This window comes from Prionailurus viverrinus, chromosome A1 (assembly GCF_022837055.1).
Source record: "Prionailurus viverrinus isolate Anna chromosome A1, UM_Priviv_1.0, whole genome shotgun sequence".
In the NCBI taxonomy this organism is placed as follows: Eukaryota; Metazoa; Chordata; class Mammalia; order Carnivora; family Felidae; genus Prionailurus; species Prionailurus viverrinus.
The window spans coordinates 147,588,786-147,614,309 of record NC_062561.1 but is presented as its reverse complement, the minus strand read 5'-3'; the positions used below and the strand labels follow the sequence as shown (position 1 = coordinate 147,614,309).

Sequence of the window (25,524 nt, the reverse complement as noted above, 5' to 3'; positions counted from 1 at the left end):
TAAATTAATGTTGATATGCGGTGTGACTTGTTCACAGACAAGTGGCATCTGACTTGGATCTCAAACCACACCACAGCTGACACATATCCATCTGCAAACACTTTACAGAGTGTTTTCTAATGTTTTCAGGTAGACAAAGTAAAACTTAAGTTTTCAGTTCGGGGGTTTTGTTTTGCACTGTTTTCTGCCAAATCATGGACAATCCTTTCAAATGAGCAGAAACCTACAAACGAGTTTAGAAAACACTGGGAATTAGCTCATACTCTTGATTCTCTTTTCAATGTCCAAGACATCTGGGAGAGGGAGGAGGAGAGGAACCTTTGTGTTTATAAAAGGGTAATAATGATACCTTCCTGTAGAAAAAAAATTAATGGTTTATGGCCTGCAACTTGTTACTCCTTTTCTCTGCCCCCTTTAAGTGTTTATTCCTGAGTTAAGGGCTATTTCTTCATTGTTTCTACCTTTTTTCAAAGCTGGTTTTTCTCACAATACTTTGCTTGACAGACTGATGAGTTTATTTATGAAAAAAGGAAAGGGGTCTCTGTATTTAAAGTCAATCCACAAATCTGGCGAGTCTCATGCATCAACCCTAACCAGGAGGGTGACTGGGTGTCCCAAATTCTAGGTATGCCAGCTTGCCAGTGCTGAACATGCTTACCAAGATGAGAACAAACAAAAAAGGCAAAATTCAGTTACCTTCCAGAAATATTTTTCAAGTAGTATTTTTTTAAGTGCAAAAGGCTACCAATTAGCCTTTTGCAACCTCTGTCAGAACTATCGAGGGGCAAGATGAGCTGGTTAGAGCTAGAAAATAAGACCTTTATGGTTCTGTGAATTAGTAACTTGTTTGAGAACTTCCTGAAAAGATTTAGACAAGTGCGGAGGAGAGGAAGGTTTTCTGTTTCCTCTAATAGTACTGGACAGTGAGAAGAGGGCTGTGGCTACTTCCCAGGAAGCTGACAAGCCAGCAGCCTTTCAGGGCTTGCCTGAGTGTGGACAAAATAGAGACGATAGAAGGAAAATGTGAAAGAGACATGGAAAGATTTTTGCTTGTTTGTTTCTGCTTTTTGTTTTGCTTTTTGTTTTTTGTTTTGTTTTGTTTCTTGCCAAACAAATCAAACACTCCAAGGCTCCTCAACATTTTTAAAAGGAAACTGGGTTGTCAGTTCTATTCAATCCTCAACCTCTGCACAACACTATCTAAGGTGACATTTTCCTTTGAAGTAACTGCTTCTGATCCACTGAAGCATCCAATCCCCGGTGGTGAGGGGTGAGCTTTAGTGGTGCTGCAAAAACTCACTAAAGAGAAGAGAGAAAGGACCAAATTCTCCCCTTGTGAGAATTTATGCCTGGGGGTCAGAGAGAGGAGGGAGCATGATGATAACAGCTTTAAATCTCTGAGGTCCAGGGGTTGAATTTAAACCAATTGTTTGGGAGATATGTTATAAAAAGTAGTGTCATGAAGGCACCTAACAGTTTCCAATGCCTGATTGTGCTATCCATGGACAGTTGTCTGTAGTCTGCAGTTGTACAGAAAGTTGTGAAAATGATTTTGCTAGGAAATATATAGATAGGACAGTATAAATGATTCCATGCTGTTCTCTCATGTCTGGCTGCCTCTATGCTTGAAAGAACAGACTCAGATAGAGGATGAATAAATGAAGCTCTGTCCAGCCTTAGGCAACCAATTCATCCTTAGTCAACCAAACTATAAAAAATAAAATAACGTTCAGGGATAAGATTTTCTTTTGTGTGTTCTACTACATTTTGGATTTGGATAATATGGGTTTTCTAAGTAATTTTTCTGCAGAAAGTATAATGACAGAATATGTGCCTATCTTGAAAAAAAATCCTCCTTCAAAGTTTTGAGTAATTGTTGGTTTCCTAAAGCTTCATGGAAAATCTGCCCTGATATAACTCAAACCTGCAGGGGTGGCAGAGGCTGAAAGGTTTGCTTTCCATTTTTTCTTCCCAGAGCTTATTGTAAATGTATTCTTGGGACAACCATGGACAAAACTGTCATCATTTCCAGTAGGCACATCTGTTTTCCTTTGGGTTAATAACTTCTCTAAGATGCAGTACACTCAGCCATATATATATATATATATATATATATATATATATATATATATGTTTATGTATATATATATATTTGTTTTGGGGGAACTTTTTTTTCACCATTTTTGAAATCTCATCTATTATGTTTTAATGTTTTTCATGCTGGTACAACATTAAATTAAATATTTAACTTAGATAAACAAGAATTGTCACAAAGTGATTCACCAAAAGACTTAATTGGTCATTTCATGATTCAGAACATAACAGAATAAGATGATTGAGCAATGTATAAATATTAATTATCATTCAGGGGTGCCTGGGTGGCTCAGTCGGTTAAGAGTCCGACTTCAGCTCAGGTCATGATCTCATGGTTCATGAGTTTGAGCCCTGCGTTGGGCTTTGTGCTGTCAGCTCAGAGCCTGCTTCCCATCTTCTGTCCCCCTCTCTCTCTGCCCCTCCCTTGCTTGCCCACATTCTCCCCCGCCCCTCTGTCAAAAATAAACATTAAAAAATATTAATTAGCATTCAAAAAACATTAAGTATCTATTTTTGTCAACAATTCCACTAGGTGCTGAAAAAATATAAATGAAGGTTAATCCCTGCCTCAGAAAGCTCAGTGTCAGGAAATTAGCCCCACGGAGGTCAGTGGTCAGATGCAAAGAGGACACAAGAGGCTTCTGGAACAAGTAGAGGAGCTCTTAGTCACAGTCAACTGGGAAGGCTTCCTGGAAGGAGACTCTTGCCTAAGCAAGGCATATGAACATTTATTAAATAAAATTATTCTAAGCACTGGGGCAAGAGTATGCAAAGATCCTCAGGAGTTAGATGTCACGGCTTATTCCAGGAACTGTGAGTATTTTGAGATGATATTGCTTAGGAAGTGGCAGGTGGAATAGTGGGCTTGGTATGCCAGGCTCATAATTAGAATTTTATACTGAAGGCAAGAGGAAGATATTGCAGGATTTCAGGAAGAGAGTAACAAGAGTTCATAGTAAGGGAAAGGGCAGGTCATAGGCACTGGAAACATATCTGGGGGAAACACTTCAGACTAGTCATTCATTTAACCATTAGGTTAAAGAAAGAACTTAAAACTCAACTAAAAGTATGGAAGCTAGATAAGAAATGTTTGTTTAAGTTTGCCAGCTTTAATGTGTATTTAACTTGGATAGTTTAACTTAGTGTCTTTGAAGACATCACTTGGGTGACAAGTGAAGTTATTCATTATTGAAGTTATTTGTCTGAGTTTCTAATAAAGTACTTGGGGCATTTCGCTATTAAGAGATCAATAGTCAAGTTAAAGAACAACTCGTCAATAGAAAACTAAGACACAAATTGAAGTGTGACTGGTTACTAGAAAACCTAGTGAGAAAATAAAAACTGGAATGTGTTAAGAGAACATGACCTTAATAAAAATCACAAAGGTTAAGGCTAGACCCAATTTCCCTCTGAGTACACTTTTGTGAAACTTACTGGGTAAACCCCCCAAATGATAATAAAAAGATTTTGAAAATACAACAAAAGCAAGAATTTGGCATGTTATCCACACCATATTACAGGGGCCAATAACGTGGAATGAATCAATCAGAATCTGAAGAACAAGGGCAATTTAGATAACTTGGCCAAATAACACTATTAATGTAGTACAAGCATATAAGTCGACATCTCGCGATATAGCATAATCCTGTTAACTACGATATAATTATACTGCAAGTTCATTGAAGCAGAGCTTAATTATTTTAAGAAAAGAAACTATTGAGACTGAAAAACCTAATAGAAACTTGTTTGCTTTTACTGAATTGTAAGGCTGAATAACAGAAGATAATATACAGTAAATATCAAAGGTCCTTTTTTGTTTTAATACTGCTCTACCTCCCAAGAAGAATAAGCTCTAATAAATCTTTCAAACAAAAAATGGGGGCAAAGGGGAGAAGGGAGAAATCACTCTAAAACATAAACAAAGTCCTTAAAATTGCACACAGTCAAGGTAACACCATTTCCAAGTGTAAGCGGATACTGCTTTCTCTGATGTAGAGTTTACTATTAGGGATCTTTTCAAAGGCAAGACATTTGGAGTAAACAGCGAAACAAAGAAGAACTATTTTATTCAAAGCCTGCAAACATATGGAACCTGTTAAGGGGATGGTGGCTGCAGAATGAACTACAAACGAGTTTAAGAGACACCTAGGCTGTGTCAGAAAGGAAGGGATAGAGGCGAGGGTGGTTACAAAAGCAGAGTGGGCCAGAGATCAGTCAGATGGGAGGGAGACAGGCTGTTGGGCAGATGGTCTTTTCTGTTTCAAAATGTTCAAAGTTAGGGACACTCCTTAGCACACTTTTATTTGACACAAAGAGGGAATTAAGAAGAAACCAAGGGTCTGTCAGAGTGCTTTCTAGATTTGCTTGTATTGTTTCTTTGATACGCTTTGCTTATTTATGTAATTCATCTGCTCACTTCTTCAAACCAAGACCCTCACTTGATGCTCTCTTCATAATCCTTAGGTTTCAATGTAAAAACGTGAACTCATTTAGGGTAAGTTTCTTGTTTACACTGTACAGTTACCTACATGAGGTCATGTTATCTTCCCCTGAAAATTTCCTAGGAAGATCAAGATATTTCTCTCGTGCAAAGTGCAATTCTTGCTTACTTACCAAGTTTAGGACCAGTCTAGGCCATGGAAACGGCAATTAAGTTATTTTTATACAGTATTTTTCACAGTCCATTGAAACTTAATGGACATAGACCACAAGAAAAAAGAAAAAAAAAGTTGACTTGGCTTGCTTTGGCATAGTGGAATAATGACATCTGATGAATCAAGCTCACCTGAATGGCATTTGACAGGAAAGGAACATTCCCTAAGATGTTTTATAGACCTCAGCCAGCTGCCAGCTAGAAGTCAAGATTCAGTGTCATTAACCAAGTTCATAGGTAGTATAAGGGCCTTGTCCGAGACACCATAAATAGTAAAAAGCAGGCAAGAAAACTACTTCTTTGAAAAGCTGAACTGCTAATGACCAGAATAAACATGTTGTAACACACAAAAATGCTAAGAATGAAAACAGACAAATCAGTTCCATAGAACCAATGAGAAATTGAAGTTGGGGACTTGGCCTGATCAGGTCAGTATGTAGCAAATGGCAGACTTTACATATACCACACCTCACCAAATGCCAGGCTCAGAGCGGGAACATAGAGGTACACTTTCAGATAAGCTGTGGTTAAGGTCTTCAAGGAACAAATAAGCACCAACCAGAGCCCTACCTGAGTTCTTGGCATTCTGACTTCTGTAATACAGATGGGACCTCCTAGGACTTGTACTTTTCGGTGGGCTATGTGTAAAGGAATATGTGTGGGAGGAAGACTTAATGGTGGTTCTTAAGACTCAAGTTACCCCATAGGACTGAAGTACTCACTCAACAAAAGAAAACTCGTTAAATGCCTATACTGTATAAAATACATTTGCAAAATTATAAAAAGTCTTAACTATCTATAACATACATAAAAAATCCTTTAATTTTATATTCACATACACATTATAAGTAAAATCAAAATAGTTTATCTTCAATTACAATTCAAATACAGAAGGATTCACACCATACCAATCATCATTAATCTAACTGACCAAAATTATCCTCCCTGAAATATTTATTTATTTTAGCAAAACAAAAATACACAGATGCAACTTTTGCAGATATACCATCCACTTCGGACAATGAGAGAACAATGAGTATTGATACAGAGGATATGGTTGATAGATCTTATTGGGAATATATTTTATAATCTACCTTCCCTATTTTTTCTGCATCTTGCCAAAGAACCTACTTATGAACCTGAATGGCAACTAGTGCTGATTAAACATAAGGAGTGATGACAGAGAGAGGGTAAGCCAGACTTTATTTTAGGGTTGCTCAAAGCAAAATGTAATAAGGCATACCTTTTCAAATCAAGGACGTGTCAGCCAGAATAAAGCATGGCTTTGGAGATAGGCCTGAGTTCACATCCTGACTTTGCCACTTAATAGAATTGTGACTCTGGGCAAAAATCTCAACCTAACTGACCTTCCCTCTCTTTACCTGTAAAACACTTAATACCTCTCTTAAAGATTATTATGGGGGAATAAACACACGCAAAATGCTGAGTATGGCAACTGACACAGAGATTACCTGAGTGGTATGTCCATAAGAACACAGAAAAGCTTTCTCGAACAGAGTAGAAGTTCCAAAAGCAGAGGTTATTTCGGCATCTGTTCTAGGACGAACTTTACGTTTGGCCAAACTCATTACATCCAGATGAGTGGCAGGTAATGAATGAAATTTAAACATAAGAGCTTAAAAATTATTTTCAATTTTTCCTGCTATTCATCTAATTTAGAACTGAATTTATACCTATCGTTTAGCCCAGTGGATCTCAACTTGTCTGCATTTTAGAATCACCTGGAGAGCACGTGGAAAATATAGCTGCCAGAGGTTTTGCTTTAATGAATTTGAGCTGATGCCTAGACACCAGTTGTTAAATTATGTTCCCCAGGTGATTCCAATGAACAGCCAGTGCCTAGAACCACTAGGATAGCTAACCACACTTGAACTATTTCTAAAAAAATTACACTCACATGTATCTAGAATAGTGACTCAAAACAGGGTCAGCAGTCCTAAGAATCTCATTTCAGCCTACTCAAGGTTCTGGCCAGGATTACCAAGTCATTCTTTAAGAAGCAGAGAAAGCTCAAAATTATGTAATTAGCAGTTTCAGTGGAAGAAAATCCACAAGATCATAATTCAACAATCTTTCTTAAGATGAAAAAAAATGAGCATTTTGGTTTGGATAAAAATGAGCCTTGCCATATAGCAGATTTCCAGTGAAATTATGTAAGAGAGAAAGGTATTTTTTTAAAGGCCTTTTCTCTTACATTTATTCTTTCCCTTTTTCCTTTGAAGCTATAAAAAGCAAAGATAACCATCTGAAAGACAAACTTAAGGCAATTCTGCTGATTATGTGGTTTTCCAGTTCAACAGAGTCTGATGTGCTGCTCTTTCAAAGAGAGCCACAGTGACGGGAGCACTGTTTGTGGATCAGTTAGCATGGAACTCCATTCTAACACTCATTTATTTCACTGAGTGACCCTGATCAAGTCACTTAACTGGTCTCCAGTCAAATACACCCTCTGTAACATGCAATCAGCACACAGTACCAAGGTCCTAGAATTGGTATCATTTTTCATGCACAGTCAACATTTACCAGTGTGCTGCCATCGGTCCAACGGAAGTCATGTTCAAACATCTTGTCATTGAGGCCTATCCACTGATAATCATGGCCCACACCTAAGAGAGGGGAAACAACACAGATATTTTTACTACCTTTCCCATATATGGATGAAATGTATTAAAGAAAATTATTTTCAGAGTGAATCATGCATCCTCTTTCCTGGCTGGATTTTTGTTTAGTTGCTCATAAAAATCTCTCATAGTCTAACTATCTTTTGTTCTTCTGCCCAGTGTGCTTTAAACTAAAAAGCTAATTCACAAACATTGAGAAACATTAAAATATCAGACATAAGAAAATAATTTCCCTAGCAGTTTCCTATAATTAAATATTTTTTCCAGCCTTACTCATGATAAAAACTTTCCATTTTTTTATTAAGCTATGCCATTGGCAAAAATTCAGTGACCTGATAAAATGTGACAGATCATTCCCATACTAGCCTCACTTTGGAAGCCACATGTTTTTTCTCAAAGCATTTCAAACAATGAATACCTAGACCAGATAGTCCTGCAAAATTATCCTCAAAAATAATTACTTTCATCATAGATGAGTCACTGGCAAGAATACCATGCAAAAAAGTTAAATGAACCTCCATCCAAATTGCAAATTAACTATCAAACTTCTAAAAGATAGCAGGCTTTATGAGAACATATTTAACAGAGCATCAAACAATGCTTCATAAGCAAAAAACTTCTACATATTCGCTACATAAAAGCAAGCTGCTCTCCTCTTTGTTCTAGTTTAAGGAGTTATTCAACAGCTCTGGTAGTAAGTTTCATTAGCTTTCAGTCTCCATTTGTTCATGCCCTTAACATGAAGCCCACTTTCTATGGCTTAAAACCATTAGCGGTGTGGATAAGAACCAATTTTGTGCCGAGGGTAGGATTAGGGTGCTATTACAAATTCAGATTTAATTAGTGGGATAAAAATAACTGGAAGCAATTTTGTCTTTAACTTTAGACAATATATGCACATCTTCAAAATAGAAACTACGACAGCAGCTGAGAAGAATGAGATGGAACCATAAGAAGGGGCCATTTTGGTAAGTCAAAAAATGATCAAAGAGCAATTTCATGTGACTCAACCTACAGGGTGCTGTTTCACCTACTGCTGGCAGATCAGGAAATGCCTTCCTATGTGAGAGGTGAGTATTTCTCAAAGTAGGGGACTCATGTAGGAGAGAGGCTTTTAAGTAGTTCAGATGAGGGACTTAGTAAATCAAAATGCAATGGAGAATGCTACTTCTGTTCAGTTAGATGCAAAGAAAACTAAGATGGTGACACTGAGTGAGCTTCAAAACCTTAGTATGCTTGCTACATACGATTCACAAACATCTGTTCTTCATGAGACAGGATGCTTGTAAGATGCGCGCCCTGCAGACGGCATTCCCTTTCAGCTGCGTCCCATGTGCGCCGATGCGCGAAGTATTTGTAGCACTGCCCTTGGAATTTGTGCCAGCCATAGTCACACGTCTCTGTGTCTGGAAGAAACAAGGCAGGAGCTTATTAAACTCACCTACGTCATTCCATCTTGCCTCAGGGATCTAAGTGCTAGTAAGAAGACCTAAGCCAGTATCAATGCAATGTCCCTGAAATTACATATGAAGAAAATTTGATCACGATGATGAAGAAAGTATGATAATGATAGCCCAACTGATTCCTGCCTCGCGGGTGACTGTACATCTCTGGACTGAAAAGTCAGTATCTAACTGCAGTTTCCTTGATTAGAGCCAGTTTCAGCAGGAAAGAAAACTGGAAGAGGGGCCAGACAAAACTTCTTAGGCTGCAATGTCTACTGACTCATTTGTGAAGCAACTGGGGCTAAGTCCTTACCAACACAACTTTTCTGAAGAGAATCATTCAAGTGATAAGATAAGAATTCCGGCTAATAGGATTATGAATGCTCTATTTGAAGAAGGACTTCAAAGTCTCTGGAAGTAGTTCCTTTACCACTTCCCAGAGAGATAGCTGGGTGGCCACGGGATCTTGTCAAGTAAGATTTACAATGAGAGAAAAAAAAATTCTTCATCGTCAGGCAGCTTCTGGGATACAGCTAGGATGGGATACAGCTAGGATTGCATGCCTTCTTCCCCAAAGGACAGGAAGTATAGGTAACTCCTTGTGCAAATGCATCATGATTTTAAGTTTCTTTAGAAAGAAATAGCAGAAGTCACATCCCATCATGCCACACATGCATATGCATATTTTTTTTTCTCTTTTGTAACAAGCATACCATAACCAGTATCCTGGTGGGATGAGAACATTTTTCAAATATACCTAAATTTTAAACAGGCAGTAAGCTGCAGCTATACCTTCTATAGAGATTCTAGATTGCCAGTTTTTAAATATTTTCACAGGAAAGCAGCCTTGCTCATAGCACCGCCTTGTCACCGGCAACCTTCTCTCAGACTCATCCACTCACAGGTGGGGTTAAAGTGTATGTATTAAATGATGAGCAATGGAAATGATTTTGACTATCACAAAACATATCTCACAAACATACTGAACTAGTTACACATAAGAACTAAAAAACTGCAATGTTTATGGAATTTTAGGTACCAGGAAAACTTCCCACATTACCTATTAACCCATCCCCCCATCCCCTAATCTTACTAGTTGACGAAGGAAACAAAATCCTACTAGATGAAATAAATGTTTGCTTTATAGGTCAGGCTTAGTGGCCAAATTGATAGTCAGATTGTCTCCTGACTCTCACACCATTTATTCCCCTTTCTATAATTGTGGGAAAGGATGAATTCTGAGAGATTTTAATGTTTTCCTGGCTCCAGGGATTTAGACGATAGTCATACAACAGATGCAGCTCATCTCTGGGAGCAGTCTGTATTTCAGTTTAGTCTATCCAGTCTTGTTAGTTACAGCCAGCTGACTAATTGGTTTAAATAACGTGCACTGGAGGTTTTAAGTTTTATTCAAGTGTTGTTTGGAGACCACCAAATCTCATAGGAAAGGACTAGAGACACAGTTAGATGGTTTGGTATAAAAGTAGCATTCAGCCCCGAAGAATGAAATGTAATTTGGCTACTTGGATGTAGCAATTTTCCTTTTGCAATATTCACGTGGAAGAATTTAGAGGTGAGGCAGGAGGGGTGGGGAGGAAACGAATCTTCATATAAGAGGGAGTTAGTTTATAGGGGAGGACAATTGGAAAGAATTTTAGAAAACTCTTACTGCCAAAGTCAATAATGTGATATTATAAAAGCATAGCTTTCCTTAACCATGGGAATTAATATTTATTTAAGACAGCTTAAAATTCTAGAGAATCCTTAACTTATTGAATACGAAGTTTAAAACAATTCTTCTACACACTCATATCCTCTATTAACCCAATGGCTTTAGTCCAGTTTTCTTTCTTTGTCTTTTATCATTGAAATAGGTTATCGTTACATATGTTTTCCCTTATACCAAAAATCCTAAATGATCATAAAATTTAGATACACAACCACATCATTGCTACAACACCTTTCTCCCATCCAAGTACTAACCAGGCCCGACCCTGCTTAGCTTCCGAGATCAGAAGAGATCGGGCGCGTTCAGGGTGGTATGGCCATAGACAACACCTTTCTCAGTTAACAGGTGAGTATATTTCTATCAGAACCCAGGTCCAAACTGGGAGTTTGTTTGTATGTTTGTGGACATATATATGTATGTATGTATTTATTTATTCATCTGTACTATTTTTTTTAATTTTTTTTTTAACATTTATTTATTTTTGAGAGACAGAGAGAGAGAGCATGAACAGGGGAGGGTCAGAGAAAGAGGGAGACACAGAATCTGAAACAGGCTCCAGGCTCTGAGCTGTCAGCACAGAGCCCGACACGGGGCCCGAACCCACGGACCGCAAGATCATGACCTGAGCCGAAGTCGGCCGCTTAACCGACTGAGCCACCCAGGTGCCCCTCATCTGTACTATTGAAACCATAGATTTACAATCCTGATGATTATGGATATATGTGCAAATGCCACTCAATAAACTTTTTATTGAAAAAAAATCAAATATCGATATGGATTTACATAACTTTTATTATTTATGCGTTCAATAAATATGTAAGGAAGGACTAGGTGTCAAAGAGCATCTCCTAAGGATGCTATTCTGATAGGGGTTATTGGAAGCAGCCTGTTTGTTCTTCCAATCTCATCTAAAAATAACACGATACACATTTCATTTATTAAAAGAAACACATTTGGATGATATTTTCTTAAAAATCATACATATAGAAATTCTTCTTATGCTTTAAAACTACTATAACTCATAGATTACATGATGAAGACCCAGATTCAGTTTTGCCTGGGTGTGCTGGCTATGGTAAGGAAGGGTACGATAATTCTGGTTCATGGCTACAGAAGCCAAGACTATCACTTTAGAGCAATTTTACTAAAAATGTATTCTCTTTATGTCATGTAGGTAACATTTTCAACATCTGTGACATATAGCCGTCAAGCCTGAAGAAACTGTTAACATTTAGGCACTTCTTGCTGGCAAGCTGTATCAATGACTTTAGTGTGGGGCAATCTGTGTGTACAGAATTGTTTCCATACTGTTGTAAGATCCCCTTCTAGAATTTTATTTCCATTATCACTCTACCAAAACATTTTCCCTATTCCAGAGTTACTGGGACTTGGGAAGTTACTAATGCAGAGAAGAAAGGGTCAGCTGAAGAAACAACATAGTCATCACTAAAATTTGGATAGAAAACTGTTTAGACAACAATGCTGCTGTTAATGAAAAAAATATTTGTTCTTAGGCAACCTGAAAAGAGGAGAAAAAAATCTTTCAGTGTCCTGGCAATAAATCACAGGAGCACAGCTGCAATCGGGTAAACAGACTGGGATAGCTGTTTCTCAGCAAATGATGTGGATGAAAGTACACTTGCTTTAAGACAAAATAGAATGTACCCGAAAGCTAGTGGCACCAGAAATGAGAGGGAAAAAAAGCAAAACCTTTTTAAGATAGACATAAATAAAATGCTTATCCATAAGAGCTACTTTTGAAGTGTGAAGATATCAAGAAAAATCTGGGCTTTATAAAGCAGCCTAGGTTCATTTTCCCCACTCTCTAATTTACTAGTTGTGTGACCTTGAACACATCACTTTTCCTTTCTGAGCCTCAATTTCTGGCCCACTTCCCACAAAGAAATACTGTCAACTAAACAAAATGATGTACCTGGAAACATCTGGTAAACTACAAGGCATTCAACAAATAACATCTCTTTTTATTCCCTGCCAAGAATTACACTGAGTCACCAAGACTGGGGACCTTGTCTGTTTTGCTCAAAGTTCTACTTCCAGTGCCCAGGACAGCACTTGGAAGATAGTAGGTGCTCAGTAAACATTTGTTGAATGAATGATTTTTTGAATTGCTCCTTGGACTTGAACTAAGGGAAGCCAGAATCATTTTAAGATAGCTGATGTTTCACATATCTCACACTTTTGTTTTCTTCAAAAAATGGTATCTTTCTTACTGTTTTCTTTAAGGAAAGGATCTTGCTTAGTCAATCTGCATATTTACCCTTCAAATTCTAAAACAGATTCATCCTATGCAATAGAGAGAAAGAAAAAAAAACACCTAAAAATGGAGCCATCACCCATCCCCTTTGGCAATTCAATACGTGCTGCTTTCAGTTTTGTTCTAACTGTGGTGACGTCTGGATTAACATTGCAAAGCAGAATGTGGGGCCAGACCAATGTGTCTGAGCGTCTAATACATTTTCGTTCTGTCTGGTGGAACAGAAGTTTGGCACTAGGCACTTTGTTCAAAGCCAAACCACTGTATGACTTTAAGTAAAGGAAATAGACATTTCAAAGCTGAGGATGCAATGTGTTTCTGATTGATGACTAAGAAATGTTACCATTAACCACCTAAAATACACTCTCAGGTTGGCCATAAAATACAAATTACAGGGATCATGAGATTCAAGCAATCCTGAACATAGGCCTTTGTTTCATTCAGAAAAAGTAGATGCTTCTTTAGTAAGAAAACTCCGGGTTGAGCAGATTTATAATACCTTTTACATAATGTTTGCCAAGCCAAAGCTAATGTATTCTACAACTATAACAATTCATTCTCCAGAGGTGATTACCTGTGAAAAATAAGCCCATTGACCTTCAAGTGCTTAGGAGAAGAAAATAAAGGCAACCAATATTGAATTCCATACTCCTTGGTACAAGCCACAAAGATGGATTAAGGTCAATGCCTTAATTGACCTTAAGGTCAATGCCTTGTCCTCAGGAAGAATACTTACAACAACGCTCCTTTTGTTGGCTAGATGTTCTGAAATTCAGCTAAGTGTTCCTGTCTGCAATTCTATTTTATCAACAAAACATCAGTGACCGAGTCTACACTGTTTTTCAGGTGTTGTGAGCTACGGACAGACACATAAGGAAACCTAGCATAGTTAGGTAACCTGTGAATTTCCCCTGCAGGAAAAAATATGCCATATAGCCAACATTGCTAAAAACACCCAAATAATTATGACAAAAAGCTGTCTAGAAGTAACATTTAAAATGAAATATCAATAATTTTCATCCTCCAAATGTTGCAACAGCTCTTACCTTGTTCACAAAGTGCACCAACATAGCTTGGAAGGCAGAGGCACCTGAATGTATTAAAACCGTCAACACACGTGGCTCCATTGCGACAGGGGTTAGAGTGACATTCATCAAAATCTGAAATAAAATCATAAAGGCCAAAAAAGTATTTTCAGAAAAGGTCAAAGGATCCCATTTAGTATAAGGTTGCCAGATAAAGAACAGAACAGCCAGTTAAATCTTAATTTCAGATTTAATAATAATTTTAAGTATAAATACGCCCCATGCTATATTTAGGGCCTACTTACAATAAAAATTTATTCTTTTCTTTTTTTATCTGAAATTAAAATTTAACTGACCTTCCTGCGTTTCATTTGCCAAATCTGGCAACTCGAGGAAAATTTCAAAGTTATTCATAAGAGGGTCATTGTCTCCATTGCTTTTAGATGAGTCACATGAATGCTGAAACTGATAAAGAATTGTATGGGCTTCCCACACTCAGTCCTGGCTCCTGCTTTGATTACCTCACCTGTGGAATACTAAAAATATGTAACTGGCCTTACCACCTCTGGGCCTTTTCCTTTCCAGTACATCCTTCATTCTGATTGTCATCTCCTTCAAAAGCAGTCATGATAATTTACTCTTTGGCTTCCAAACCTTCCATAGATGCCAACCACCCAGGGCAGAGATCTTCTACATGTAGTCCCTGAACCAGCAGCATCAGCATCAACTGAGAATGTTAGAGATGCAGATTCCCAGGCCCACCCCAGACCTACAGAATCAGACCCTGTGGGGGATGGGAACACCAATGATTGGTGTTGTAGAAGTCCCCCACATGATTTTGATGATGCTAAAGTCTAAGAATCACTCTACTAGAATAGGAAGCAATCTCTTGGATTGAGAATCTTCTCAGATGTATCCAGATCTAACCTCCTTTCAAGTATTTTCTTCTAATATGTTTCTCTCCCACAAACCCATAAATAGGCCTACATCAATACTCGCAGTCACTCAAATGCATTCTGCAGTTTGCGGTGTCTGTACTTATGTTTGCTGTGTCTGTGTCTCCCACACCAGCCATCAAAATCCTCCTAACTTTAAATGCAATACTAAATGCAACTTTTCTACCCAGACCCGTATGATCTCTGATGAAATTAATGCTTTATTCCCATACCATTTTCCAATTCCACTAAAGATTTAATTAATGTTTATATTAAATAAAAGAGTATTAAACTATATAAATATACAAAGTAAATTAAATTTCCAAGAGGTATATAATGTATTGGTACCTAAAGAAATGGCCTCAGTAATGATGATATCATATAGTAGTGATATCAAACACTTTTATGATGCTTGCTAAGTACCAGCCACTGTTCTAATAGCTTCACATATATTAACTCACTAAACTATTTTCAAGTGATTTTAATGTAAAACAGAATGGGAGCCAAATAGATGCTTTTATACACATATATGTAAATATGACATTTAAGATGTTACTTATTCCTTAAATGCATTCTATTGCTACCTCTACACCCCTACTAATTAACACAGAAATAGAGCTTACCAGCTCTATTAACTTTTTTTTTTAAAGATAAGCACTCTTGGGGTGCCTGGGTGGCTCAGTTGGTTAAGCGTCCAACTTTGGCTAAGGTCATGGTCTCATGGTTCGTGGGTTCAAGTCCTGTGCTGGGGTCTGTTCTGACAGCTCAGAGCCTGGAGTCTGCTTCAGAATCTTTGTCTCTCTGTCACTCTCTCTCTCTCTCTCTCTCTCTCTGCCCCTCCTCCGTTTGTACTCTGTCTCTCTCTCTGTCTCTCTCAAAAATAAGTGAATAAACATTAAAGAAAACTTCACAAGACAAGCACTCTTTTAAAATGAGTGTTGAGAATTTTATCTCAGTATGTTTGTGTAATCTAAAGTGTTATCATGGGCTTTCTTTACTCAATTGTATGAGAAAATCTTTACGGTACCTCTAAAAGGATCACCTATCCAATGTATCCCATCATCTCTTTTCTCAGAGGAAAGGTCTATATTTAGTCAAATCAGAACTGGAGTCTTTTTTTTTTTTAAAGAAAAGGAAACCAAAATAAGAATGACAGTGAAAGGAACTGATTTAGTAAAGAGACAATATACTTCTTGAAACCCAAAAAAGAGGAGGACAGAAACTTCACAACTTCTTGAGGTACAGGTGGGTTAGGCTAGCCTCTGGAGACCAGGGCCAATTCCACCCCAGAGGAATGAGTTAGCTCAAAACACAAAAGCTAAACCCCCTAATTTTTTAATGTTTATTTATTTTTGAGAAAGAGTGCAAGCAAGGGACGGGCAGAGAGAGAGGGGGACAGAGGATCCGAAGCAGGCTCCACACTGACAGCAGAAAACCCGATGCGGGCTTGATCTCAAAAACCATGAGATCATGACCTGAGCCAAAGTTGGACGCTCAGCTGGTTGAGCCACCCAGCCACCCCAAAACTCCCTAATTTTTAAATACAGCTTTCTGAAGTTATTTTGTATTTAAATTGATTATTGATATGTCAACCGAGGGAAACAGATTAAAGTATTTCCTTACTATTTATGCAACTTTCCATTTGTAAAGCCTACCTACAGAAACTATAAAAAGATACAAATCACCTCAGGTAGCTTCACTGAGTTTTGGGTATATTAACAAAATTCCATAAACACCTGTCCCCATTTCCCAGACTCTACTTGAATTACTCTATGATTTTAACATCATTTAACAAATAATTCATCCACAAACGGGTTTTTATGAAATCCTTGGAGCAATATAAATTCTGCCCCAATATATCTTCTAGAAAAGCATCACACTCTTTCAGGCAAGAACGTCTTACCCAGTTCACACTGGTCGCCACTGAATCCTGGCACACAGGTGCATACATAGGAAGTTTCAGTAGGATAACAGGTGCCTCCATTAAGGCACGGGTTCGTTTTGCAACGATCAGGTCCTACCATGTTCAGGAAAGTAAGAAAAGCAGTTAGGCTCATATCCAAGTTTCAGTGTATTTCAGCATAAATTGCCACTTATTGCTACCATAAATATAAGCTTTACCATAGCAATTTAGATACTACACACAAAAATTAGCATTAACTTTACTCTCTGGAGTGTTTCTTGGCATTATAACTAATTGTTACAAATTGCATCTATTCATTTCTGGGATTCAGTCATCATTATTTTTAAACAATATTTTGTACAGTATCTGGCAACTAACATATTCTACTGCAGATTTAGTCGGCATGATAATGGCAATTGATTTTAGTCAAAAATGATTACACATATGTGCACAGTGAATGGAAAATGTATTCTTTTAAACGAGGTTAGTTCATGTGAAATGGCTGGATACACAGAACATGCATTCTTTTTAGCAGTTTGGCTGGTTATCATCATTTGAATTATTATTGCCTTTTACCACTTAATGCTCAGAAACTGTTTTTCTTCGAAAGTGTGCACTGAAGTCTCTTCTGCTACATTAATATGCTTTTTCCAAAAACACGTTCCAAATGTACTCCTTTAAACTATACTTGAAGAAAAGCAACACATAAATTAAACTCTACTGTACAAAAACAAACCCAAAGACAAACACCTCACCTAAAATGAAACCCCCAATTTTTTGAAGCCCCAAAGTTTTATTACAGTTTTCTTATTAAAACACAAATAACATTGACACTCCTAGAAGATAAATGTAAAGGTGACAGACACAAATTTCTGAGAAGAAAAACCTTTAAAATATGCTTTCTAAATGCAAATACTTTTACATAGTTTGAACACGTATATTCTTCTGTAATATTGCTTGGATAATTGCATTTACACGAATCACTTATGTTTATTACTTGAATACTTTTTCAGGATCCCCTATGTTTCAAAATGTACAAAAATACAGATAAGAGTTGAAAGTTCTACAAAATAATTGAAATAGGATGCATTTGGACGAAAAACTGTATTTTCAAGAATCTTGAGTCCCGAAACCCTGAAATAATTACACATAAAAAAAGATGTCTAGTCATGAAACATAAAGTTAGGAATATTTGAATAAGCGAGCACTGCTGTGGAAGACAACTGAGCCTTTCCATATGAGAACGTCAGACTCAAACTTTCTGAGTGTTAAGTATATCCCAGACTATGAGAAAGACTTGACAGATAATACACTCGCCTCTGGGAGTTCAACATTATAATCAGATGCTTACACCTACTTCTCCAAAAATGACCCCAATTATTCTAAGACTCTTTCTCCTATAGTCCTAAAAATATGTAAAATCTCCCTAGCCATTTTAGCCTTCTGCCTCGGAAAGTACACTGCTTGTAGGTCAAGGATGCTGTCAACAACACATCTACGTGCTGACCTCAGTGCAAAACCAGAGTGACACTTAGGCGACAGCGCTTGCTAAAACTGTGCCGTGCCACACAACTATGAAGTTCTGTTACTATTTCCACCACAGGCTCCAGACACCATGCTGAGAGTATGGGACAAGGACTTGGCAAGAAAGCGGGGGGCTTTCTGTGAACTGAAAGTAGTTGGGATTAGGAGAAAAGTTTTGTTTTGGCAAATTTTATTCTTCCCTAAACAGTTTGTATTACTCTTTGAAAGTTGAACCTGCAACCGATGGACCAGGCAATCCATTATGCGCTGCTGTTTACCAAATTTGCCTGAAGTGACAACTGGCTTCGCAGTGAAGACACAGGCTCTAATTCTAGGTAAACATTGTGGGCTGCATCACTGGCACACATTTCTCACTCATTTGTCAAACCCAATTCTCTCTCTGTGATTTACCAATGATTTCTGTATTATATTTTCACCAACCTGAAGTATTTGCAGCAAAATTGCAAAAGAATAAATATTGGCCAGATTACTAGGTTATCATTTACAGACTAAATATAGAGTGACAGTGAAAAATTCCATCAACCACCTTTGATTAGTTTTCTTCAGAAAATACTTTGAGTCATTTATAAAAGTTGCACTTTACAATTATTTTACTCTATCCGAAGCACAACAAGCTGAAGCATTAATGGTAGGTACAAAAAGATAACATTGAAACGATCAGGAGAATAATCCTAAGTACAGCCATGCCAGAAAACATATTCATTAAAATAAAACATATTTTCAACAACACAGCCCTTGAGATACTGATTTTTTTTTCTTTTTCTAGGTAGTGGCTAGGTGGTAATGGACATTTGTGGATTCCACTGACATAGTTATTTAAATAACATTACTGGAAAATACCATTAGAGCAGGCTTTTCAATATTATCAAGCTAGATTAAAAGGAAAATAAATTCTACAAAGTAAATATCCCAAGGTTTCTGGTTTACAAATAATTAAATACTGATTATTCGTTGTTATACTATATTAATAGGAAACCAGCAAAGAGCAATGAGAAGACCATGGACTTTGGGGTGGTGTTGACCTGGGTTCAAATCCCACCTATGCCATGGCATGTGTGGCTATGCAACCCTGAGCAAATTACAGAACTTCTCTGAACATCCACCTCCCATGCATTTAAATAGGGATGATAATAATAAAGGGATGATGATAATAATAATACAGCATTTTTGTGAAGACCAAATGAGAGAGTTTATTGAACCAGTATCAAATTCATGCTTTCTATCCATTCAGTAAAAAAATAGAAATCTTCTTTTGACAGGCAGGGCGTAAATATATACCCACTCTGGCGAGGTACTGTGTTAAGAAGCATTATGCAGACTATCTGGAGCAAGGAAATTACATGAAAGTATGGACTGATAACTGATATTGCACAAACTACGTGAATGTTTATTAGAGTTATTTACTACTCTCAAATTTTAAAGGCCTGACAGATTTTGATATCGCCATAATAGCACCCATCAATGAGAGATTTTTAAAATGAGATTTTTTTTCCTGTTTTTAAACTAAGATGTATAACTACAGGGCATGTGACAAGACAATATTTTAGTTATGAGTAAAACCAAATTAAATTTTTACACCATTAACAATTTCACATTTCCTAGGTCACAATTATATGTTGTTTCTAAAACCCAGAAAAATACAAAGAATATCTATAAAGCCCAGAAATAATATATACTTACTTTATTTGCATCTAATTATGGACTCAATACTGTGGCCTGTCCTGGTGTTATGTGAATAATATAAAAATCTTCACTGATTTAATATCACAATAAAAATTATATACATACATACATGTTAGGACCAAGGGACTGTTTCCGAGTTTGGAAACAGATTTATCAATGTTGCAACCTTACCTGGTAAATAGACTGCTGTGCCTTCCACTGACTCTTCATTAATGCCAATCAGGAAACTGGTTTCATTAGAAGTTTCCAGAAGGGAAAATGATGGTGTTGCAAGCTCAGTATTTAACTCTGCAATGCTTACTGTTGCCTGATTATTGGAATCAAGAATTCTTGCTGATACTTGCTGTTCTGATGTTGCTGCTGTATGATCCTCCTCTCTGATCAAAGCTGCTTGTGTTTCAGGGTTTATTTCCAGAGACGAAGAAATGGTGGGCCTCTCAGAAACCTGTGGGCTGGGCTGAGGCACGACGTCTGCCTCAACTTCATACATTGCAGAAGCAGAAGTAGAATGTGGCCACAGTGTAGCACCTTCTAACTTAATTTCACCTGCAGTTGTGGCCATAGTCCCAGCCTCGGGTGTTCTAATACTGGGAAACACCTTGACCATTTCTCCTGAAAGCAGAGTGTTGGTTTTGTTTTGGGAATCTTGGAGAATCTCAGTTCCTTCTTCAGCAATCAGTTCTGTGGGAGAAGCTTCCATTTGTCCTAATAATTTATGATTAGTTTCATCTTCTGACGGTTCTAATCCAGTGTCAGAAGATAAGGATGGAGGCTCGGTTATGTGAACGAACTCCTCCCTCGATGATGTGAAAGGCACTTCAGTATCTGCAAGTTTTCCTGGAGACATTGGAGATGTGCCGACATCTGTGCCTGGCAGAGCACTTGCCTGGGGGCCCTCTGCATGTTCAGAGGCTCCACTGCCTAAGTAGACAGTAAGTGGAGATGATGGTGTCTGAGAGGACAACTTTGCAAAAGCGGTAAGTGCTGAGGTATCAGTGTAATCTGAGGGACTGGATCCTTCCATCACATTAGATGCCTCTGTTAAACTCTGAGCCATGAGGTGGATAGTACCGATACTTACATAGGGTGTAGGATCTATCAGTGCCTCCTCGGTTCCCGATGAGAATTCTGGCTGAAAAGAAGGACCTACGTATTTCTTTTCTTCATACTCCTCTTGTGTCTCCATATGGCCCAATGTGGATATTACCTCACTTTGGTCTGCAATAGCTTGACCATCAGACAAAGTACTTGACTCAAAGATATCATCCACAGCTTTTGCTTCAATTTTTGGTTCTTCAGTCTCTGGATTAACTGTGGCAGATGTACTAGGAATGGTCAGAGATGTTGCTGTGGGAAGCAAAATATCTAATTCTGTTTCAGGGATCCGAGTTGTGAAGAGAAAGCCCATGTGATCTAGGTGGCTTCTGTCTTCAGAAGTCATTGATTCATTATGTGTTGTCTGAGTGTAGTTAGCCAGAAGAATATCACCAGAGCCCTCAAAGTTTTCATCAGTTAAAGAAAGGTTAACAGCCGCCTCATACTTCTCTTGAACTTGAATGCTTTCTTCACTACTGCCATGTGGTCCTGATAATGCCTCTGGATCTATGTCTGTTTGCATTCCAAGGATGTCTTCATATACAGGTTTAGTGTGATCTATATCTATGATAGTATTTTTATCTGATGTCAGCTCAGGGAGAATTTCAAGGATCGTACTCTCTGTAATTGTCAGTATTAAATCCTTGTCCTCTTTGTCCAGATCTATAATAATGTTTTCAGTGGCTTTTCTTCTGTTAGGTTTTATGGTGGAATCCTCAAATCCTCTGAAATGGTCTTGGAAACTATCTGCAGCACCTTCTGCGGACCTCTCATATGACACTGTATTTGACACTGTGCTAGTTGGATCAGGGGAGCTTTCATTCCGCTCTAAATGAAGAGGCAGCAACATTGAAACTGTTGGGAATCCATTAACAGTAACAGCTTTAGCACTTGGAACTGCAGGATGTTTTTCCAGGGATCTATCAGAAACAAATGTGGTGCTTCCTTGCCTGGTTGCCTGAGTAGTTCCAGAAGTGTGGACTAAATCAACCATATCCAATTCCCCAGATCCCTCTCCAGAATGTTCATAAAGCAAGTCAGATGGTTTTGGTGCTGATGTAACAAATCCTTTGGCCATTTGAAGACTGTAAGTTCTAGCCAGAAAATCAGAGGGAGGGGTTGCCGTGTCTTTTGTTTCTGCTGTTGAAGAATTCTCGTTAGAGACTTGTTCAGTCATCAGTTGAGGTCTACTGGTCTGGATTTCTTCTGCCCAAGTGTGAGTCTGACTCTGAGGATGTTCAGTATCTATGGAGAAAGTGAGAGGTGCCATAGAGGGTCCTTCAGTTCTGGTGTCCCTTAAAATTTCTAGTAAGGTCGTGCTGGATGCTGTCTCACTATTTTCAGAGAGGTTTTCTGTCTTAGAAATGAGTGGTCTAACTTCATTTGCTACATTTTCTCTTCCCTTATAGCCTTCACTTGTATCACTTATGAGGCTGGTTTCTAAATTCTCCATTTGAGAAGCATGAGGATATAATGTGGTAACAATTTGTTCCATTTCAGTAAAACTCGCTGATACTGTAGTAGCCAAGACTTCTTCTCCTGATCCCAGCCCAGAGAATAAAAGATCAGTATCTGACTCTTTAATTATTGGTCTCATAACTTCAGGAAAAGGTTTTACATTTTCCTCCTTTTTGATTGGTGAATCTGTAACTACACTTTCAGTGGATACAGATTCAGTCACTGAGGTAGTAGCTAAGAAAAAATGGGATTTTTCAGTAACTTCGGGGACAGCAGTGAAGGGTGCCAAGCCCTTTGCTTCTGGATCCGGAGTAGACACATCAACTAAAGAAATGTCTTCCTCCTCCATTTCCTCATCAGGATGGTACATTTTATTTGTCGTTAGCATAGGGGAATCTGTGGTGTGGAGTCCCAGTTCAGTAAATGTTTGTGAATAGAAAACTGTTTGTTCTGGTGCAACAGAACTTTGAGGGAATTCAAAAGATTTTTGCTCCTGAATCTTTTCTTCTGACACTGTCTCACTTTCAATTCCTTGTCTCACAGGGTTGACTTCTTGTGTGGACCATAATTTGGCTGGCGCCATAGTCTGGGGAAAGTTCGCTGAGACTGTGACAGCGACTTTCACTCCCCCCTTTTCTGTGGCAGCTTCAGTACCTTCAGTTTCTGATGTTGGTAAAATGGTGGATCTTGTATCAGTTTCATTAATAGCACCTTCTACTCCCAATCGTTGGTCAGTAAATGGGGGATCTGTACTAGAAACATTTCCCACAGCACTGGGAAACACTTGGTCCACGGAGCTGCTTACTGAGACCAACTGCTCACCTGAGCCCTCAGCTGAGGCTGTGAACTCTTCCCAAGGGAAGCCAGCAGCGCTGACCAAAGTGCCACTGGGTCCTTCTGAGTCGGCTCTGTGGTTGCTGTGATCTGAAGTAGGTATTACAGGTGATAGTGAAATCTGGCTATCCCTCAATGCTGCATCCCCAGAGACTTCCATCATTACTCGTTCTTCTTTTGCTATGGGATAAGTTACCGTTGAGTATTCTCTCAAGTCACCACTGAAATCTTCTTCTAAAGGAAAATCTGTAGAAAAGCCCTTTATCTCTGCCCCATGGTGTTGTTCTCCTGAGACTTCTAAAACCAAGTTTTCTTTGGATGTTTGGCTTATAATTTCAGCAACCTCCCTGTCCATTACAGTAGTCAAAGCTAATTCTGTTGGCTCAGAAGGGAGTATAGTTTCCACATGGGGAGACAAAGTGCCAGCTGCTTCCTTTTTGGTTTGAATTTCAGACTCTAAATTTAATGAAAATGAAGAAACAGTGGTAGTTTCTGGGTCAGCAGCAGCTTCTCCAGAGCCCAGCTCCATGGAGAGAGAGGTGGGGCTACCTGGGACAGTGGACGGCCCTTCTTGAACCTCATGGTGACCGCTACTGCTGGGCTTAGCAGTCTGTGCCCCCAGACTGTCTAAAACATTTGTTTCTGTAAAGACAAGAGTAGACCTTGCCATTTCTTTTTCAGATTGTGTGGGTTTTGTCGAGGACATAAAACTGCTCCTGTCAGTAGATGCTGAACCACTAGATGTAGCTTCATTTGAGCTTTCTAATTCAGAGGGTAAAATCAATTGATCTGATCTCGGTGTAGATGAATGTACCTGAACTGTAGCAGATCCAACTGTAGATCCCACCTCCTCATCTTTTCTCTTCTTTCCTTCAAGAGATGTACTGAAAACCCACTCAGAAGTGTCTGTTTTCCCTGTAAATTTGGTTGGCACTACTTCTGCAGAAAGTTGTTGAGAGATCGAATAAGAGGTGGTTGCAGGAACATCAAAAAGACTTTCTGTGATCATGATCTTGCCAGTGTCTAAAGTAATGGATGTATCTGTAGTATTGTTCTGTGAGAAATCAGATGTTATGGTGAACATTTTATCTTTATCTTCTTCTGCTTCCCCAGAGCCTTCTGGAATGGGAATTGAAGGACTGACTGAGAGCTCTGCATTTTCCCTAGGGGTTATTTCAGCCCAGCTTTCTACAGTGGACAAGCGGTCATCAGGGAGGGCATTTCCTGTGAAGGTAACTGAGACTTCCTCTGAAACATCTGCTGACACAGAACTTGGAACTGTACTTGGAGTGTATGTGACAGAAGTGCTTTTTTCTGCCTCTTCACCAAATGTTACTTCAGTAGCCCTTGAAAATACTATTTTTTGAGATTCTTGGTCAATGGAAGCATCTCCTGAAGACTCTTCAGAAAACAGAGGTACAGGTTCTATGTGCTCATGGACCAGATTATCAAATTCAGGCCCTCTCTCTGTGACTGATTCTCGCCCCTCTGTGGTTTCTCCCTCATGCAATGGGACTGTGGGAAACACATCAGGCTCACCACTTGAGAAATGTTCTGGTGTTTCTGGGTAAGTCTCAGGCCTCCACGCAAGTTCAAGCGACTCTGTTGTCTCTTTCGATTCATTAGGTTGCACAGCAGTAGACTGTCCAGTTTCAGCCATCACAAACTGATGCGTTTCACTTTCACTGCTGTCTGAAAAATTTTGAGAAGGTGCAACGCTCTCAAACTGGCCACGCCGAGCTTCTGCTGTTTCTGGGTCCTTGGGGACAGTGGTAACGAGCTGTTTCCCATTTATGTACTGCACTGACGGGGTGGTCGTGACGTCAGTAGCATTCGTACATTCTTCATCCTCCTCTTCGTCTTCTTCACTGTGGTACAGATCTATTTCAATTATCTCAGGTAAAATTTCAGCAATTAGATCGTGCTCTGGGTCTGTTTCTTCACTACAAGGTTCATCTTCTTTAGATTCTGAATCTATTGGATGACCAATTACACTCAAATCACTCATTCGACCTGAAAAAAACAAAGAGTTTTCACAACACTTGAATAGAAGATTTGGCAGTGTATGACAGAAGAAATCGATAGCAAGGCTGGCTGATTAAGCTCACACACACAAAGAAAGGATTCGAATCTTTTTACGTAACAGGCAATCACCCTTCTACAGAGGGTTCTCAGTTTCCAAATTTGTGGATTCACATTAGCAACAAG

General features: G+C 38.6%; 1 protein-coding gene across 3 annotated transcripts in view; it reads right to left on the bottom strand.

Moving 5' to 3' along the window:
• Positions 1-25,524, bottom strand: part of VCAN (versican) — a 120,618-nt gene that overhangs the window by 27,750 nt on the left and 67,344 nt on the right. For all 3 annotated transcript variants that reach the window (XM_047853843.1, XM_047853835.1, XM_047853853.1), the window contains 5 exons: positions 20,101-25,329; positions 16,702-16,815; positions 13,885-13,998; positions 8,637-8,795; positions 7,292-7,374 (listed from right to left, as the gene is read on the bottom strand). In XM_047853843.1, coding sequence (XP_047709799.1) covers positions 7,292-7,374; positions 8,637-8,795; positions 13,885-13,998; positions 16,702-16,815; positions 20,101-25,329 — 5,699 coding nt within the window. The remainder of the gene's footprint in view (positions 1-7,291; positions 7,375-8,636; positions 8,796-13,884; positions 13,999-16,701; positions 16,816-20,100; positions 25,330-25,524) is intronic.